Source organism: Phaseolus vulgaris, chromosome 5 (assembly GCF_051622355.1).
Source record: "Phaseolus vulgaris cultivar YP4 chromosome 5, ASM5162235v1, whole genome shotgun sequence".
In the NCBI taxonomy this organism is placed as follows: Eukaryota; Viridiplantae; Streptophyta; class Magnoliopsida; order Fabales; family Fabaceae; genus Phaseolus; species Phaseolus vulgaris.
In genome coordinates, this window is record NC_143502.1 from 36,198,824 (window position 1) to 36,221,086 (window position 22,263).

The following is a 22,263-nucleotide window of genomic DNA, read 5'->3' on the forward strand; positions in this document are numbered from 1 at the left end:
AGATAAAAAACATAACCATTTTCCCTTTTCGATCCCTTCACTATACATTAACAACAAACATAGACAATAACAAGGTCGCCCTGCACTTTCTTGTAGTGTCATATAATAAAATAAGTACTTAAAAATAATAAATATTAGCAAGGTGTTTGTTCTATATAATAAGATTGGTCATATATACTCATGCCTAGTCTCAACACGATCATTCTCACCTGCACTTTTTTTTTATTGATAATAATTAATATATATATATATATATATATATATATATATATTATTTAAGTTGCTCCAATCTTATAGATTTTTTTTTACAATCTTTAAATAGAAACCAATTTTAGAGACAAAAAATAACTAATAACTATATTAACTAAACTATATACTATATTTTAGAGACTAAAAAAATTATTGATATCTAAAATAGTTTCTTTTTTCAATAAAATTTATAAACTAATTTTTAAATTTTTATCTAATTAAATCTCAAGGTTTTAGCTAGAATATAAAATAATTAGTAGCTAAAACTTTGCTAGCTAATTAAATACAATAAGTTTCATTAAAAATGACATTGTGTGAAATAGGCAGCATGATGAACACTATAACCAAGAAACAAACAACATTGAGAGCGAAAAGAAAATTTATGCACATTGTATGGACGAAGGTTAGGGTAGCAGGCGCACCCAAACCCTTTGAAGTGAGTGTATTCAGGTGTGTTGTTAAAGAGTTTGTGATGGAGCACGTCACCATGTAAAACATCATATGAAAGCACATTAATAAGATGAACGGTAAAAATAAACGCTTTAGCCTAGAAATTTAAAGGAAGATTCGCATGAGCAAGTAAGGATAAACCCATATCCACGATATGACGATGTTTGCGCTCAATGGATCCAATATGTTGATGCGTATAAAGGCACATCAGACGATGTTGAATCCCATGCTGATGGAGGAAAGGCGTTAAAGAAAAAAATTTATGTGCGTTATCAATTTGCAAGTTGTGAATTTTATGACCAGTTTGATTTTCAACCAAAAATTTTAAATTTTTTGAACACAGTGAAAATTTGAGATTTGGTAGGCCCCAAACATCAATGTATATAATTTGGAAATGGGCACTATAAGTAGTTAAAGTAGTGGGGTAAGGCAGTTAATGACATTCAGCATGCGCGCAAGCAAAACAAAATCAAATATCAGTTTTTACAAAAATGTTATAAGATGAAAGAATCTGTTTTAGAGATTTAAAATGACAATGACCAAAGCATTGATGCCATAAAATGATAGTAATATTGTCACTAGTAAAAGACAAAGAATTTACAAAATAATTTGAGCATGACTTTATACTAGGAAAGATATACAAGCCATCTTTAAGAGTCCCTTGAACAAGAACCTGCTTCATATCATTATGCACAACATAACATGTATTAGGATTAAAAACAAAACATACATTGTTATCACAAGAGAATTTGGAGACACTGAGAAGATTTTTTGTAATTTTAGACACACAAAAAAAGATCATTTAAAAGAAGAGATGTATCAGTGACAGCGGAAGGAATAAAAGCATAACCAATAATACCACAAGGAAGTGCTGAGTGGCACCACTATCCGGATACCACAAGGGATCTTCAACAGGGAAAGGGGCACCTAATATTGAGGCCTCATTGGAAGCATTGTTTTGTATGAACATGCAAGAGAGATTAACATGCATATTATTAGAAGATTGAGGAGTCATTAGTACAAAACAGTACATTAACGGCGAATAAAAATATCATATAAAGACGGTTTTGGAAATCGTCGCTATTTCGAGTATCGTAATAAATCAGTTGTTTAAAATGACGATTCTAGAATCCTCATGAGAAACTCACATTAACAAACGTTTAAAAAACGCATTTAAACGTTATTCTGCGAAAGAAAAAAAAAATGCATTTATAACGATGGTTCTAAACTAGAATCATCGTTATAAGTGTACTTTTAAAAAAATATTTTATTATTATATATATATTCTAATTTAATTAATATGTAGTATATAATTTCCAACATTTTTACATGGATACTGGCTTGTTATACTTTCCTCTCTGCATATTTATAGATTTAAAAAAAACTTGGTCATTAGTAATATTGTAACATGGGATAAAAGAGATATAAGAAAAGATGTACATATGAATCTACTTAGCTGCAAAGTCTTTGAAAGATTTTACTTTATATAAAATGTATAATAATAAAAGTATCTCTAATATAGAGAATGAAAGATAACATTATGAGTGTGGAGTATTTCTAAGCAAATGTTTTAAAGAAGTGTGTGGGGTGTTCTTGCTGAATGCATGAGGTGTTATAAATGGAAGAGATAGCACATGGAGGGATATTTGTTGCAGCCGTTTTCAGAATATTCTTATTAAATGAAGGGCCAGTTGGAGGCAATAGAGACCAAAATTAACTTTTTAAAATATATCCATCTAATTTTTTCCCTTTCAATATTTTTTTTTTATGTTTTTTTTTATCAGTAGAAAATTCTGATGTTGTAAATCTCCACTAACACTTCTTCAAGTGGTCAAATCTCCACTATCACTTCTTCAAGCGGTCAAGATGGACAGTATTTTTTTTATGTATTCTATTAAACATTTTCCAGGGTACAAGGAAGCCTGCGAATGTATTTTTTGTGGTTGGTTCAGTGTTCTGATTTTCTTTCTGCACAGATTTGTTCTTAATTAATAAATCCTATACCAGTTTCAAAGGAACAAATGTTCCACATGGAATCTGCAGACAACGAATTAATGGATACACATATGTTTTAACATTCAGAAATTATTATTCACAGAAAATTCGACTTAAAATATTTTTAGCTTGGTTTAGTCCAAGTAAATTTTTTTATTACAGTTTCTTTGGTTAAAGTCTGCTATATGCTCAACTCAGTATTGGCTTCAGGAATATCCTTGACACTATCAGCTCAACATCATAATAGCATTTTCAACTCTTTTAATAAATATGTTTAGTTCAACGGCAACATCTTCAATCGCTTTGATTAGTAATTTTAATTTGCTAAAAAAAATTATGAAATAGAAATTAATTTTTAGAAAAAAAATAATTAGTTGTTATAGTAACTAAACTAAAGACTATTTTAAAGATTAAAAAAAAATTGGTTTCTAAATTAGTTTTTATTATTATTAAATGATTTTTAAATTGGTATCTAATTAACAACTAAGGTTTTAAATACCAATTACTTGAGGTGTCAGTCTAGCTGATATGTCAAGTAGCATAGTGATGTCTAACATGAAATTTTTATAAAAAATAAAAATAAAAATAAATATTTATATTTATTAAAAATTTAATTATATTTTTTTTATCTTAAGTTTAAATAATAATATTTTTTTTTATATTTTTTTTATGATGATTATTATTATTGTTATTCCTTGACTTAGACTCTTCCGTCGAATTCCTCCGTGAGCACGACGCATTGTTCGCTTTGCGGGTTGCCGGAGCAAATAATTTGAATTGGGTGTGACATCGTCTTTTTTCTCTTTCTTCTTGGTGTTGGTGCTGCTTTCTGCATTTTTTTTTTGAAACGGTGGCGGTGGCGGTAGAAGTGAAGTCAGTTAAAATTATTTTAAAACAAATTATTATTGTTTGTGACCAAATTATTTGATATTTCGGATACTTGCGAAATTGTAAAAAAAAATTGATAAAATTAAATAAAATTTAAATAGTAATAATTGTAAAAAAATTAACTAAAATTATAAATTTTGTAAAATTTAATAAAATAAATATAAATTGTTATAAAAATTCACCACCTAATAAATATTAAAGATAGAATAAATGATAGTAAATTATTTATACCTTCTACCCATATTTAGTTAAAGTATTATTCTAGTATGATTTGTCAACTCGAATGAAAAAAATTATGAATTATCTATTTCTAGTACATCTAAAAATATATAAAAAAGCATAAATAAAATTTAAATTTAAATTAAAAATATAGTATTACTATTATTTTATAAATTTATTTATAATATATTTATTTTTATTATTATAATTGTTATTTATATTTTTTTATTATTTCATATTTATTATTTTTTTATAAATTTATTTTGATTATTACTATTTTAATATTTTTGTATTCTCCTCCTCTATCCTCTATCTCATATTGTAATTCAAATTTAGTATATTCCTAAATTTACTTAAAAGTCATGTATAACTTTAGATTTTTATTGTGAAATCATGATTTTTTAAATATGATTTTAATATATATTTTTAATTTACATTGAAGTCATTCATATATACAAAATTTGTTTTTAAAATTAAATATGTGAGCATTATTTTTTAATTTAATTTTTAAATTAAATTTGAGTGTGCCAATTTGAATTTAATTTTAGTGTTATTCAAGTTATTTTTTATGTAAATTAAAAATGTAAAAGATATAAAACAAATTTTATATTTGTGTATAGGTGAGAAAACATCTAAAAGACTAACTATTCCTCACATTCACTTTAAAAAAAATATTTCTACCAAAATGAAAACAATTATGCTAATTGCCTATATAGGTAATATATATTTTACTTCCTTTTAACGTATAGTTTCTGTAACCATAAGAAAATAATTAAATAAAAACTAAGTTTAAAAAAAATAGTTATTATATATATTAACTAAATTAGATATTATTTTATAAAGTAAAAATTATTAATATCTAAATTAGTTTTTATTATTGAGAAATATTTATAAATTAATTTTTAAAATCTAATTATTATTATTTTCATAAGAATCTAGTTTAGAAACAAGTTTATAAATTTTTATTAATAATAAAAACTATTAGATATCAATAATATTTTTAATCTATAAATATCTAATTTAGTTAGTAACTAGTTATTTTTATTCTATAAAATTAATTTTTTTAATGATTTTTTTGTAGAATGTAGGTTGATCAAAATTTATTTTAATTTCTTTTTTACAGTTTTAATTTACATAAAAAAAATCATTAAACCTAAACTAAAAGTTGTTATAAACAAATTTAGGTAAAAAATAGTCGAGGTCGTAGTGCAAACTAGTAAAAAAACACATAAAATTATATTTATAAGCATAACTTGGCTCTAATTATTAGAAAACAGTTATATTTCTAAGCACTACTTTTAAATTAATCCAAAAAATATTAGACTTGTGTTAAGACTTTCCCACACAAAAAATAATATTTAAAATCACATTTTTTTTTCTTTATTAAATTGTCCCAAACATGTCTTAAGTATTAACGTAGTTAAAAAAATAGTCAGATATGAATACTTTTAAATATAATTGTACTGAATTGGTGTTTTGCCTAAATTATTAGGTTTTTTTCTACACGTTTCATTTAAGATAATGAGATACGATATAGTTTTGGAGGTTAGCTTTATTATCATTATTAAGAGATTAATTATATGGATGCATGGCGACATGATCGTTTTTTTCTTTGATGTTTTGCAGTATTAGTGTGTAAACTATTGTCCACTCACGATCTATAACACAATGTCTAATACATAATTTATTCAATAATCAAAAGTATCGATATATATCAATATATTATTTGAGTCACACTATTATTTTATGATTTGGTGATAAAAAAAAACACTATTATTTTATGATTAATATTAAATGGAGAGTACTGCTACCCACGAATCTTCGTTTTTCAATGTTCTACACACAGGGCTATTTTCTACTTTTCAAACCATTTGAAAATTTTGTCCAGCCATCAATTAAGTATCATCACCATGATTCAAACCATTCAATTAATTAACAGTATCTCCTAATCTTTGATTTTGCAGTCTATCTTGGTCATAAAATAATTAATACTGAATTAGAAATACATTATAGTTTAAATTTAATCATATTTAATATACTTTTAACTACACTATTAATTCGTTATATATATATATATGCATTTTGACCAACTTGGTTTCACTTGTATATGCTAAGTAAAGACCTTTTCACCTACAACATCATGAAAAGTGGTCTTTTTGTGTTCCTTGTATTAAGTTGTTCACACCAACATTTATTTAATTGATTTAAAATCAATGTCATGCAATGTCATCCACATGTTTTGAACATTAAAATTAGGCAGCTTATCTTCTTCAATAACCTCTTTTTACTGTTCTTGTAACTTGTTGAGCACATATTAAGTTCCCTTGGAGAATGTGACAACATGATCTAGGTTTCTCTGTTGATGAACAAATAAGCAAAACATAAATTATGGACTCAGGTTATGATCATGTTAACAATGATTGGTATATAATACAGGGATTTTCTGTCACTGATCATGCTATGTTTACAGCAATGTGACCTGAGAAGTCAAGCTACATAGAAGAACACAAACTAGACAAAAGTACCATTCACCCATAATAATTAACCAACATGGACCAGGGAACAAGGCATAAACCCCTTTTCTTCAAGTCTTCAGTGCACTCAACATTGTTTCCATTAAAATTTATCTTACACTCATCAGTCTGCAGCAGGTTTGGATAATGCTCTGAGTGAAACCCCTTACCCTACACAATCATCATCATCATCATCATGAGCCACATAACTTGATTAGATAAAGTACTTAAAAGAGTTATTATTTCTTCCATTCTGATCACAAACATCATAAATTTAGCAGGGTTACCCTAGAAGTAGAACCATCAAGTTGATCATCGATCTTGCTGGAAATCTTCAAGTCCCCTACCTATTGTAAAAGATGGAAAGCCACAAAGAAGTTCCATTATGAATACATAAGAAATGAGATCTTATATTGTATAGTTATATCATAATTGCACATCAGATACCTTGGGACTATTGACAGGGGAGCTAGCAGTGTCTTCCAAAGGATCATCATCTGATATCTGTTGGGTTCTTGTTTTCTTGAAACGAAGCTTCTTAGAGACATTATTAGATGATTCTCTAACTCTAACAGAAGGGTAGGAAAGAAGGTGATTGCTATGTGAGAGTTTCCATGCAGCAGAAGAAGCAGCATCTGAGACCAAAGAGGAGCCACCCAAGCTAGAACAGTAACTTTGTTGCTCCGTGTCCTTAGAAAAATCTTCGAAGTATGAAGTCCACCCACTTTCCTCATTTGCACTTCCAGACACTGCTTTTCCCATAGAAGGATTCAGAGAATGCTCCATCAAGAGAGGGAAAGAGAGAGAGAAAGAAAGAGAGAGTTTTCTTGTCAGATATGTTGAGAGAGTTCTTCTCTGGAGGGATTTATAACACTGAGCTTAGAGTAATGTTCTATGGATACTACATGTCAGTGTACGCCATCAGAGAGAGACAAATATATAGGGAGGAATGATAAGTCATCACTTTTTAACATTCAACATAACTTAAATTTTTATTCATCTTTCATTTTTTCAATCTCACTCACTTATTCATGACAGAAATTATTTAGTTAAAGACTATTACTGCTTTAATTAATTTTATATAATACATGGCTAAGTGTTATTAAAAACTTAAATACATGTTGTGCATATAATAATTTCTTTTTTATTGTTCTTAGAAAACCAAATATTTGGTGATTCAATTCGAACTGCTTAATATGCAAATATATTTAGCACCTCACACTTTCATATATTTATTTATCCATTTTAGTTTTTCATTCTCATTTTTTAATATTTATTATGCATATACTCTCATATTCCATTTTAAATACAGTATAAAAATATGAGAGGTTAGATTTGTGTTGAAATAAGAAAGAATGGCTTAGATGTGTATGGAGAATTAATATAGAGGTGATATATATGAGTGAGGACCACTCTATAATTTGTTCACCATGAGAGTCTACATCCAAGAGTTTTAAAATATGATTCTATATATGGAAATAAAAAGAATGTCAGAAAAGTGTTTATTTGGTTAAGGTGTCCATGTTCGTTGTTAATTAGATAAACGGGTACTTAGTTTTACTCAGAGGAGTCAATCTGAAATGTTGTTTGTTATGAGAGTAAAGGAAGAAAAAAAAGAGTAGAATGAGGCATAGAATAGAGAGAGGAAGAGAACGTGCAAGGAATTGAAGACCGAGAATGGCGTTGACCTTTGTGGTTGGAAGGAGATTTGGTTTCTGAAATGGAGGCCATTATTTTCCTTATGAGGACTCCTCTTTCAACCAAAAACATTTATTGACAGGGAGAAAATTGGACTCAATCTCCCCTCAACTTAACTGCACTCTATGCATTACATTTTTACCTTCTCAATCTTCTCACCACTCACCTCTAATTTACTTCTAACTTGGAAAACATTCTGTGAACCACTCAAAACCTTTTAAGTGCAACATCTTACATACTTTTTTTATATACCATTTTTTTCTAACTAAAATTTGAGTTTCGCTTCATTGATATCTATGATAAAAAAAATTTGCCATTTATCCTGCAAAATTTCACAAATAGAGTGATTCCATATATTGTAAAAAAAAGTCAGTAAGTTTGATCTAATTAATTTTGTGTGAGTACAAAACTAAATCCGTTGACTCAACTTATGGCGAATAAATAAATAGATTAAATGAATTAACTCACCTAAATTAATTTCTTAAAAAATTATTATAACAATTAAACATGTAGATTAAATTAATGATACATGGTTTATAAGGGATAATTATTAAGAAAAAAAGAAATATAATTGCGAAATAGCAAAGGGTTTTATTTTTTGTTTTAGAGTAAGTTCCGAAGTACAGTGAATCCAGCTCACCATGGTTAAACGTAGGTGAAAAGTTTGGTCAGAAGAGTTTGCCCACTTAACCTTTTTCCTATCACATTTATGGTTGTTATTGAAATTTGCAACGTCTGACTGGAAATTTATTTAGGCTTGCCGAAAAAGTGTTTGGGCTAGTTTTTCCTATCTCATTCAGTTCTTCCACACCCATATGGAATAAAAGTTCAAATTTATTTTGTGTGAAAACATTGAAAACCGGGGACCATATGGCTTCCCCTGGTTGAATTGGCAAGTTCGTTTTATGAGCTCTGTGGTAAGTGTTCACTATAAAAAGCGATTTTATAAGCTGTTTAGTATTTGCTATACCTGTATGTAATGAAAAATGCTAATTCCCTGTAGTACTCTATTTTCTAGTTGTCAAATAATTTGACAAAAAGGAACAGATTCTGACTATGACAGTTAGAAAACAATAACGCTATTTTTACATACTTTTTATATAACAAACTTCACTTTTTTTCTTTTTTTTTATTATGGTAAATATAGTTAAAAGGATCTTTCTTTTTATATTATACATTTATTTCGTCCTATTGCATACTAAATTTCATTCTTTACTATAATGATAATAGAAATAAACATATCAATTCAATTATCAGTGAATCATAAACTTTGATAATACTTGTTTACAACCATAGCCCATCCCATTGACCTTTATATATACAGCAATTCATGTCATTAGCTGATTTTGGGTATTTTAACTAGGCCACCTTCCTGCTGCTTCTTGCAATTTCCCTTATGCTACCTTACAACAAACAAAAGTATGACTTTTTATCCTCTATTTTAAATCTTGATCAATATCTCACATTTTTACAATTCATTGTAACTAATTAAAACAGTACGAACTGAAATACAAAGATCAGTTCATTAAGATATTTGTCAAGAACATGGGTTAGTATGACTACTTTTTGTATATCCTATTCGTGAAAATAGGCAGTACATTGTGCGATATAACATTCTACATAGAATTGAGTGAATTAACGCACGCAGCCGCGTTTTTTTTTTAGTGGATTACAGTGCCGGATTTACCACATTAGTAGATTTGAAAAATGATGAGATGAACCGTGAAACTGGGGAGTAACGGTATGATAAAAACATTTAGAAGGGACACTATCGAAAGATAGTAAAACACCAACGACAGTAACGTAGAGCTATAAATATTTGACAGAAACTGATACAATCCAAATGCCCCAGTTGGAAGCATCTCAGCCGCATCCAAGTTCTAGTGACCATATTTCTGAAACTCCCACTCGCTATTATCTATAGCACCAAAGAAACACCAAGACAGTGAGAAGATCGCTAAATAATTCATAGAATCCAAAAAGAGAAAGAGGTGGAAAAGGAACTTCCCCACATACCTAGCGGACATACTTGACGGGTCTTCAGCCATCGGCTTATGCAATGGAAGTGAAAAGCATGGTTACAAACTCCTGTACAAGATATCAGCCAGAGCAAGTAATAATTTGAGTAATCCTGTTTTTGCTAAGCCAAAACGTAACAAGTAGAGAAGCTTGACATAACTAGAGAAATGACCTACGAACTACTTTTAAATCCTGCCTAAAGTGCACTTTTAATATGGAATTTTGCCCTATGCTGCTCTGTGCCGGGGAATGGGTACAAGTATCCAATACAATATACAAATGTGATAATATTTTCAAAATTAATGGTCTGACAATATGTATTGAATAAATACTTGTATATTAATAAATAAATAAAATATAATCCAGATTTGATTATCCTGTAACAATTTGCTACCCAAGTGAAATGCATTGTGTCTCCTTCCAACTTCACTCATATTCCCTGCTGTGTACATCCCCACCCCCTCGCTAGTGCCAAAGTCTACCTTGAAAGGTTGAAATCACAATAACTCGTATGGTGAGGGTGTAGATTGAAAGTGGAAACGCCTCGAGGGAGGTATTGAGTGACTGAAGATGAAACTTAAATATGTATTATGAATTTTTCAATAGAAATTAATTACTTATGATGTGGATAACCCCTGCCACCCTCCAACCCATTACAAAAATTTAAGCTAGACGAGCTAAGGTTGCCTCATACAGAACTTGCTTGTATGCATGGCAGCTGGGTGGTGATGTAAGGGTAGCATTTTTTGTTGTTGAAGGGAGATAATATTAATAACTGCAATGATGAGATGATTAAGGTTACGGAAGAATTGAATGGTAAGGTTTAAGGAAGACTTCCATTCCTCAATAAACCTCTGTATTTTTATTCTTACACGCTTACCTACCAATGGGCCAAAACAAATGCAAGCTTGTCACACGGGTTTCAGTATCAGATGTAGATATTATACCAACATTGATTCATTAGATCATATGCTAAAGGATTTTACACAATTAATTGGTTCTGCCAAGAGCCACAGTTAACAAACTACAGAGCTAGACTTCAATAAAGATTTGTTTTAAAGCAACAAATAAAATCATGACCTAGTGTCCTTCAACAAAAATGATCTAGCATTTGGTTCAGTGAAAAATAAGCACGAATCAAGTTGAAAGTCGTCAAACTTCAAACAACAGGCATATGTGAATTGGGATGAAAGTATAATTCGTTTTTTAAGTCTGAAAATATTTGAAATAAAACCTTACCTAATTACAAGATACATCACAGTTTAAATTGTAAACTTTGAGATGAAGTAAACAAGCCTGAAATCTCCATATGGTCTAGAGTCTAGATGTCAGAATAGTCATCAAGTATGCAATACTCAATAATAAGGACCAAACAAATAAAAAAATAAACATAGGAATCATTGTTCAGTTAGTAAAGGGTACCCGTTTCTATAGGTTGTTCATTGCTTGTTTTTCTCCAAAAAAATAGTTTACAACTGAGCTATGAAATCAAGAATAGTTATCATTTTCCGAATCATAAATTATTTGCACACAGAGGGTGATGTTCCTTTGAGAAGTGTTCAACTCATTTCCTAACGAGCTTTACTATTGAACAGACTATTTGCATGGATTGAGTGAAAAACTCAACTTTACATGCGGAAAAGCAGGGTGGGGGATCATTTTATAATGAGAAGAATGATGCCTAATCAAACAATTTCTCAAGCACGACTTTAAGGATGTGGCTGCATCTTGCTTAAGGAGCTGACAGTGCATTGGTTTAGTTTAAACGTTGAACAGAAAAAAAAAATACAAAATGATGACTATCAGGGAATCTTTATTAAGATAACATATAACCAAGGAAAGACCAAATGAGTAAGAAGCTAACAACCAGGGCCGAAAGGTAAGTTGCAACCTTTAACTAGCTGAAGGAGAAACCAGCAGTCAGACTCATTATCACGTTTATTGGTTTCAGACAATAACTTCAACTAATAAACGAATACAAAAAGACAGATTCAACAAAAAATTCAAAAACGGATTCTCATACAAAATCACCAATTAATTGGATGGAAAAAACCAGCAAGAAGAGAATAATAGGAATGACAGAAGCGACGTATTTAACGGATAAATGTATAGGGTTTTAGAGCGTACCCCAAGCTACAGTGCATTCCTCGCTAGTGGCGCTAGCCTGGTTGGCCTGGCACTCAATACCTAAACAAGCATCCAAAATAAAAGCGAATTAGGCTATTTCTCATAAACAAAGTTAATTCATACTCGACAAGTTGAATCAACACGCTTACAGAGATCCATGATATGGTTCCTGCAGATAGCACAATTGTCCACAACGATATCTGCAACAACAGAAATGAAAAGGAAGAAAAAAATGAGAAGAAGGAAATGAAAATTAGGGTTTGGGAGAGGGTTGAGAGAGACGCACCCCAAGCCCATAGAGCAACGGCATTCCACTTCTTGATCTCGAATCGCTTGGGCTTCTTGCTGGAACAAGAAGGACCGGTGCTGCTGGAGGGTTCGCCGGCCGGAACCATCGTCACGTCGGAATCCAGAGTCGCCATTCTTCAACTTTTTCTAGCTTCGGAACAAAACTTCTTGCCCCGTACTGCAAGTTTCTTATGTTTTCTATGTTTTATCTGTAGACTGGATTGGGCTTTTCATTTTTTGGGCCTTCACGACTGTCCAATTATTTTGGGCCTTCCGATTTCCTTTTATATTTTCAAATTATTCTTTAGAGCTGAAAATTTCGAATCACAAAATATATTTTGGAAAAATAATTTTTGAATAGATTTTTTACTGGACTAAGTGCTCAGTGATCGGAGCTCGGTGCACGGGTATGAGTAGGTCAGCTATCGACGGTTGGCGCAATTATACTAATAAGTCCGTTGATGAATAATTAAAATAATATTTTTATACGCTAATATAAAGTTATTGGTAAAATATATTTCTTAACCTAAGGGTGTGTATTAGTGTACGTAGTGGTTAAGTATGTAAGAATTAAACATGAATAACGTAAATTAAACACATACAATTATGTTCACATATAGATCTTATCATATCATGATTCTCACACAATCATACAATCAATCAGGAATAGACACTCACCTTGACTCATGAGTGATCCTAATTGAGCAGTTATTTTATCTCCTTTGTCTCAATCTATCTCTTAGCAATTCCGTTATTGTCACACACTTTCGTGATGGTTAACAGTGAGACAACTATTATTTGCAGAGACACACACTTTCATGTGATGGTTAACCGTGAGACAACTATTATTTGCAGAGACAGAACCCTATAGCCTTTAGTACCCAATCTCTATTATGTGTAGGTTTTCCATTAGATATATCATCATATATATATTTCTCACATTAACCAATGGGCCTTTTATTCTATTATTATTATTAAATCATATTCAGGCCCAAAGCCCAAACTCTAAGTCATGTGAGTCACTTTATAGATAATTTCTTACATTCTCCCACTTGACTCATATGAGTTATAATACTTTCATGATTTAATAATTACATAAATGCGCATTTAAAAGGCCTTACATAAATTGGTTCTATCATTAATCATAATCAAGGATACATAAATAATAAGAATCATGGCGGTTATATGTCATTTTAATCGACACATTTCCTTCCATGTACTACTATATCATCCTTTCTCCTTAATACGACTTTATAGTGAGAAATTCATAATAGGTTCAAACATAATGTCATTGTCATCAATAACAACATAATTTGTTTTCCACAACATAATAACATAATTTGCATGCATATACATAAAGTAGAAAACAACATAAATTTCAGAAACTTTATTTATCAATGAGCTCAAAGTGTCAAATAAGCATTAATAACAACATTCATAATTCACTAGTAACATAATGTCCATATTTACAACATGACCAGTAAATGTTTTGGGCGGTAACCCTTTTGTTAAAGGGTTAGCAATCATAAGATCAGTGCTAATACGTTCTATTGACACTTTATGTTTCTGAACTTCTTCTTTAACGGCAAAGTATTTCAATTCCATATGTTTAACACCTTTGAAATACTTGTCGTTTTTAGAAAAGAAGACTGCTGCAGAGTTATCACAATAAATTTTCAGCGGCTTGGCAATATTGTCAACAATTCCAAGTCCTGAAATAAAATTCCGCAACCAATTAGCCTGAACTATGGCCTCAAAGCATGCCACAAATTCAGCTTCCATAGTGGACGCAACAATGACTGACTGCTTCGCACTTTTCCATGAAATCGCTCCTCTGGCTAAAAGATACACATAACCAAATGTAGACTTTCGTGTATCCACACAGCCAGCAAAATATGAATCTGTATATCCAATCACCTCAAGATGATCAGATCTTTTATAAGTAAACATGTGATCATTCGTTCCTTGCAAGTATCTTAAAACTTTCTTTGCAGCTTTCCAATGATCCAATCCTGGATTACTCTGGTATCTACCAAGCATACCAACTGCAAAACTAATATCTGGTCGTGTACAAGTTTGAGCATACATTAAACTCCCAACAATAGATGCATAAGGTATATTCTCCATCTGTTTCTGTTCCAAATCATTCTTTGGACATTGCATGAGACTAAATTTGTCTCCTTTCTGTATTGGAACAGGAGATGTCGAACATTTATCCATTATGAATCTCTCTAAAACTTTATTAATATATGATTTCTGAGACAAACCTAACAATCCTTGTGATCTGTCACGGAATATTTCAATTCCTATCACATAGTATGCCTCACCCATATCTTTCATCTCAAAGTTATTAGAGAGAAACTTCTTAGTCTCACTTAATAGACCAAGATCATTAGTTGTCATGAGAGTCAGATATAGTCTTAAAGACCCATTTACACCTGACTCTCTTGCATCCTTCTAACAATTCTATAAGGCCCCATACATCATTCTATGTCATTGATTTAAGCTCATCTTTCATAGCATCTAACCACTAATCAGAATTATCATCATTGATGGCGTCTGAAAATGAAACTGGATCATTATCAATACCTAAGACATTTTCTGACTCTTGTAGATAAACCACATAATCATTCGAAATAGCAGACTTTCTTTCTCTTTGAGATCTTCTTAATATTATTTCTTGTGGTTGTTCTACTACAGGTTCATTGTTAACTTCATGATCATTAATTTATTGTTCTTCTTCATTGTTGAGTGGCTCAACTATATTAGGAACAACAATACTTGAAGTAAAGGTACTAGTTAAAGGAACTTGTACTCTAACTTCCTTAATCTCCACATTTTGTGAAGTATCACTCCCACTGGTTTCACCATTTTCAATGAACCGTGCATTTCCAGATTCAACAATTCTTGTGCTATGGGTAGGACAGTAAAACATATACCCTTTTGACTTTGCTGGATAACCAATGAAATATCCACTGGTTGTTCTTGCATCCAATTTCTTCTCTTGCGGATTGTATATTCTGACTTCTGCCTGACATCCCTAAACATGCAGGTGTCTCAAACTGGGTTTCCTTCCTATCTACAATTCAAAAAGGTGTTTGAACGGCCTTACTAAGAACCCTGTTCAATAGATACATGACAGTTTTTAAAGCATGCATCCACAATGAAACAGGTACAGTTGACTTACTTAACATGCTCCTAACCATATCCATTAAGGTTCGATTACGCCTTTCTGAAACATCATTTTGTTGTGGTGTACCTGACATTGTGTATTGAGCACAAATACCACGTCTCTCATGGAACTTAGCAAACGGACCAGGGTGTTGTCCACTTTCATCATACTCTCCATCATATTCACCACCTCTATCTGACCTGACAATTTTCACCTTTATGTCTAATTGTCTTTCCACTTCATTTATATAAACTTCTAAGGCATTCACTGCTTGCGATTTTTCATGCAGTAAATAGACATAACCATAACGTGAAAAATAATCAATAAAGGTGATAAAATACCTTTCTTTATTGAAAGAACTTGCATCAAAAGGTCCACATATATCAGTGTGTATAATTTCAAGAAGCTGAGTACTTCTTGTGGCTCCCTTCTTTGTGTGTTTTGTTTGTTTGCCTTTAATACAATCCACACATACATTCAGATTAGTAAAATCCAAACTTGGAAGTATTTCATTCTTTACTAATCTCTCCATCCTTTCTTTGGAAATATGTCCCAAACGTTTGTGCCACAAGAAAGCAGAACATTCATTTACCAAACTACGTTTAATGCCAACATTATGATGCGAGGTCATAAGAGTTTCAGCATATAGATTATCGAGATTCAATCTATATAATCCATCATAAAGAGTACCAGATCCAATCAAATAGGTACGTTGATATAAACTGAAACATCCATTCCCAAATTTAAAAGAGTATCCGGCAACATCAAGTTTAGACAATGAAACTAAATTCCTAGATATACTAGGTACGTAAAAAGTATCCATCAGGTCTAAATAAAATCCAGTGTCGAGGATTAAACGATAAGTCCTGACTGCTTCCACTGGAACCTTCTCTCTATTCCCCATGAAGACAAACTTTTCATTTGGCTTTATGGTTCGGGTTGAAAGGAATCCTTGCATCATGTTAGAAACATGAGTTGTGCATCCAGAATCAATCCACCAAGTATTATGTGGAACTTCAGTTAAGTTTGATTCAAAACATACAAAATAAGCATTAATGGTGGTTGATGTACTCATTAATGTCTCAACAAGAGACTTATCAGTTGTTTGGGTTGAGTCATAAACTAAACATACAATACAGATTCAGAAAACATTCTATGTATACTAATGTTCTCCTTTGGGAGATTCATTAATACACAAAACATAATGATGCTAATAGTATTAACTTTATTTGGTAAGATATATGCATTAACTAGAAACACTTGTTATCTTTGGATATACAAGCAAAACTAATAACACATACTCACTACCAACAATCATATCCATCAATTATAAAGACAACTAATCAACCTTTGGGTGATCCAAAATGCCCTATAATAATGAATTCCCATTTACCCATATATATAAATAATTTAGCATCCATTCTATAGGTAATTGGAATAAAATTTATCAGTAATCTGAAATTAAATAAAACTTAAAGATTTGATCACTTTGGTGATTAACAAATCTATCATACAAAAAATTCCAGAAATTATATCATTAATTGAAATAAAATTCATCCATAATTTGGAATTAAATAAAACTTAAAGATTTGATCACTTTGGTGATTACAAATCTATCATACAAATAATATCATTATATGAAATAAAATTTCATCCATAATTTGGAATTAAATAAAACTTAAAGATTTGTGGTGATTACAAATCCATCATACAAGTAATTCCAAAATTTCAATTTAAAATTAAATACATAAAGCGGAAATATAATTTTCCATTCTTCACTTTCAATCAATTAATTAAACTTTAATTTAATGCAAATTAAATTACATTATGACATAATAAAATTTCATTAAAACTTTAATTAAACTTTAATTTAATGCAAATTTTATTACATCAAAACATAATAAAATTTCATTAAAACTTTAATTAAACTTTAATTTAATGCAAATAAAATTACATTAAAACATAATAAAATTTCATTAAAACTTTAATTAATCTTTAATATAATTCAAATTGAATTAATTAATAATAATAACATAATAAAATTTGAATTAAAACTTTAATTAAACTAAAAAAAAAATGACGTAAAGCCGTAAGGTGCACATGAATTAATTAACGTAAATTATTAATTGTGAATTCGTGCAGGAACGAATTTAAACAGTACAGTTCCATCTTTCTTCAATTTATGATGCTGTGAATTTCCGAGCCCAGTTATACCAGGTAAAAAAAAGTCTCAACCATAACTAAAAGTGTCACGGGAAAAGATGATTGCAGTTTCATCTTTCTTCAATTGAATTAAAAATTCAATTAATGAAAGTTTTCAAAATGACATAAAGAGGCACACTTCATAAACCCCTAATTTTAAAATTAGGGTTCTTCAATTGGGATTAATTAAAATTAGGATTCTTTGACTTTAATGAAAACCTTAATCTATAAATCCTAATTTTAAAATTAGAGTTCTTAAATTGAGAATATTTTAAAATTAGGGTTCTTTGATTTTGGAAAAGCATTAATGGAGAATCACAACATGAGCAACGAGGCTATCTGATACCACATGTGAGAATTAAACATGAATAACATAAATTGAACACATACAATTATGTTCACATATAGATCTTATCATATCATGATTCTCACACAATCATACAATCAATAATGAATAGACACTTACCTTTTATCATATCCTAATTGAGCAGTTATTTTATCTCCTTTGTCCCAATCTATCTCACACACTTTCGTGATGGTTAACAGTGAGACAACTATTATTTGCAGAAACAGAACCCTATAGCCTTTAGTACCCAATCTCCATCATGTGTAGGTTTTCCATTAGGTATATCATCATATATATATTTCTCACATTAACCAATGGGCCTTTTATTCTATTATTATTATTAAATCATATTCGGACCCAAAGCCCAAACTCTAAGTCATGTGAGTCACTTTATAGAAATTAATTTACATAATTTATTACAAAGTCATGTAAGTATATTTTAACCTAAGTGTGTGTTTTAGGGCACGTAATGTGGTTAAGTTGCATGTATATTGAAAAGATAATGTTGCACCATAAGTAAAGGTGTCCACGTTAGTTTCCTGCTGTTAGATGGTGTCCTGTTGGTAGGTGATTTTTCTGGTGTTATTTCATTATTTTATGTTTTCGGTTGAGATTATATTTTCGTGAAAGTTGTTAAACGAGTAAGGTATAAAAGGGACTTGAAACCCAGATAAAGGTAGTTTCTAAGACTAAACTGAATATTTTTTTAATTTTAGTAAGTTGTTTACTAACTTGATCATCCGAGTGTGATCATAGTAAGAGTTCTAATATAATTAAAAAATTAAAATCTTATTCTAAATAATCAATTTCAGAATAAATAAATAAAATTTTAAAAAAAATCTACAAAGGTATCATAAATCAATAGAACAAAATATTAGTGAATACCTATTAAGAAATGGAGTTATGTAACCTAATATACCTATTAAGAAATGGAGTTAAGTAACCTTTTTCTATTTTTTAAATATGTAACCTAATATATTTTTAATAGACAAAAAGGTCAAGTATGGTTTTTTTTTTTATAAGATGCTTTCATTTAACGATTTCTTATGACATTTTTGGAGACAAATTAGGTTAACATGTATTGTTTGCCGGCCATAAAAAAGTTGAGAAGTTGAAGGCTCTGCACTACACCGCCTAACAGCGGACTTGCAAGCTTTTTAATTAAAAAGAATTGTTACTATATATATTGTTACTATAATTATTACTTTTGTCTATCAAATTAATAAATTATTATCAGTAATTAAAAAATTTATAATTAATTTAAATTATTTTATTATTATATATTTATATCATTTATCACTAAAAAATAATTATTTAATAGTAACTAATTTATAGAGAAAAATAATGATTAATTTATATATTATTTTATATATTAAAAATTAATAATATTTAAAATAATTTTTATTATTAATAAAAATTTATAAAATAATTTTTATTATTAATAAAAATTTATAAAATAATTTTTAAACTGGTATTAATATTATATATTAAGATTCTAAATTAGTTTTTAATTTTAAGAGAAGATATAATGAATTGAGAAAATTTACTCCAAGTCAAATCTCGATCGCATAGAGTTTGGATAAATTCAACCACGTCCTAATTAGAAATATCTACTAAAATAAGATAAGAAATAATTTCAAAAAGTAAAAAAAAAAAGTATAAAAAATAAATTAAGAGAGATTATGACTTTTTAAAAAAAAATTAAATCATTTAAATTATTAAGCATAACATAAAATTTTAAAATCTATTTTTCTAAAACCTTCATTTTCAACTATAATTTTTTTTCTTAGTCATTACGTTTTCTTATTTAGAGTGTGTTTAAATAGCAATTCTCATACTTCCAATATGCTCAACTGTAAAATATATCTTTTAATAATTTGAGAAGAAAAAATCTCTAATACTTGTTGACAAATAAAATAAAAAAGTGTGAATAAGATTAATTCATCACATTCTATATGAAGCACCAAGTGTATGCAAATTATAGCTCTAGTACCCATATACCCAACACTGGAATAATATGGTGGTTTAGTTAAATAATTCCACTTTTTTATACTCACCAAGTTCATTTATTGTAGGGAAACAAAATCCCTTCCTAAATTGAATCTTTCTTTAAAGATCACATACGCAATACCCTGCTAATTTTAAGACACCAGAAAGAAAAATTAAATTTCATAATCTACCTTCTACCAACGATACCTATTTCAATAATAAAAGCATTAAAAGAAGTGTATATACATGTATATGACATTAAATATCATAACAATTAATATACTCATATATTTATTACAAAGTTTTTTTTTGGTGAAGAATGCAAAGTTTCTTAGTTACATTAAAGTAGGTTTCCTTAATTCCATCCGTTGGTACTGTCATCCCCGTACGCATAGAGCGTGTTAAAAGGTTAAAAACCACCACAACCATTTTGCTAATTTGAAAATCAAATTATATAAATTATATAGTATTCTTTAACTTGTTACATAAACAATAGTAAATTATAGCAATAAAATAATTTAAATAAAAATTAGCCGTCATAATGCGGACAGAATAACAACATTGTATAACGAATTTAAGGAAACATGAATATATTTAGGAGGAGTTATGTCACGTTGGTATGATTTCACTGGATCTGTATGTTTTGTTTTTGTCCGTGTAGAACAGAAGAACGTGTTGAAATGGTTCCTCCTGAAGTAGTTACAATTAATAACTATTTATAAGCAGTAACTCTCATTAGGTCTTAATCAGATTGACTTGGATCTGGTGTTAGAAAAGTGAATTATTATTGTTCTTGGCTAAAAAAAGAGAGTTGAAAATGTATTTAAGGTGACAATATTGAATTGCAGAAGAAGAAATGAAGATTGACCTGTGTTGCATATGTAGATGGGTAGTTATATTAATGGCAATCAGAAGCCTTCAATTGCGCCGGTGAACTACCATGGCGACGTGTTTTTAATTCTTTCGCTGACTTAGTCATTCATTCTCGGATACTCAACCTTATTAATTTCAACTCTAAACTACACTTACACTTTCTTCGCTTTTCTCAAAATACACTCGTATCTCAATTTTTTTTTTAAATTATATTTTTATTTTATTTATCAAACTGTCAAGTGCAAAGGGATAATGTGTAGATATTTTTTGTTCTTGGTGTTGGTGTTTTTGTAATAGTTGGGTCATAGTAATGTTCTGCACTTGTATGAGTATTGTCTTTTGTATAAAAGTTAGAGCATCTTAATTACTTTATTTTAATTTCATTTATTTTTTATTGATAATCTTTCATTTACATGTATTTTTCTGTAAAAGTAATCTTATTCTAATCATAATTGATAATCACCACTTTTGAATAGAGATTAAAATTTTGTAATTGGTATAAACAAAATCCTCTGCAGTTAGATTGGTAGGCAAAAAAGCTGTTAGTGTTCTTGGTTTGACCTAATCAGTGGGGAAGACTGTTTGTTTTTAGTTCTTCTCTTTTTTAAGTCAATGATGACAAATATGGGATTGGGAGCCACTTGCCTTTGCAACCAGGACCATGACAGCTACCCCTACATGCAGATCCCCAACATATATGGATATGGACTTACATCAACATGCCCTACAACAATTGTACACGCTGTTTTCGCAGAACTCCTCAAAAAAAAATAAAAAACATATATATATATATATATATAAACATTAAACAAAAACTAATTTTAAAAATATTGATTAAATTAGAGATTATTTTAAAAATTAAAAAAAAAATTCTAAATTAATTTTTATTATTAGTAAATAATTTTTAAATTGGTATCTAATTTAGTTACCAAAATTTTAACTATCAATTATTTAGATTTTAAATTTAAATTTTTTTTTTATAACTAATTAGATAACAATTTAAATATTATTTAATAATAATATAAATTAACTTAGAAATTATTTTATTTTTTAAATAAATTTTAAATTAATCTATATAACAACGAGTTATTTTTATTCTCTAAAATTAATTTTTTTTAATATATATATAAGAAACAAAATATTCACCAAAACAAAACTTTCATACAAACAAAACACTATAAACAAAAAGTTAAATATATCACATAAGATAATTAATACGTTCTGTGAATTTATAT

The 22,263-nt window shown here is 29.4% G+C and overlaps 2 protein-coding genes across 2 annotated transcripts; both read right to left on the reverse strand.

The window, feature by feature from the left end:
* Positions 1-6,187: 6,187 nt before the first annotated feature.
* LOC137834511 (vascular-related unknown protein 1) lies at positions 6,188-7,231 on the reverse strand. The gene is made up of 3 exons (XM_068642542.2): positions 6,762-7,231; positions 6,602-6,661; positions 6,188-6,485 (listed from the first exon to the last, which is right to left on the reverse strand). The coding sequence occupies exons 1-3, from the start codon at positions 7,098-7,100 to the stop codon at positions 6,330-6,332; spliced, it is 555 nt and encodes a 184-aa protein (XP_068498643.1). The 5' UTR covers positions 7,101-7,231; the 3' UTR covers positions 6,188-6,329.
* Positions 7,232-9,516: 2,285 nt separating this feature from the next.
* LOC137835542 (RING-box protein 1a) lies at positions 9,517-12,667 on the reverse strand. Its single transcript, XM_068644091.2, has 5 exons — positions 12,445-12,667; positions 12,308-12,358; positions 12,159-12,218; positions 10,029-10,100; positions 9,517-9,930 (listed from the first exon to the last, which is right to left on the reverse strand). The coding sequence occupies exons 1-5, from the start codon at positions 12,578-12,580 to the stop codon at positions 9,893-9,895; spliced, it is 357 nt and encodes a 118-aa protein (XP_068500192.1). The 5' UTR covers positions 12,581-12,667; the 3' UTR covers positions 9,517-9,892.
* Positions 12,668-22,263: the final 9,596 nt, after the last annotated feature.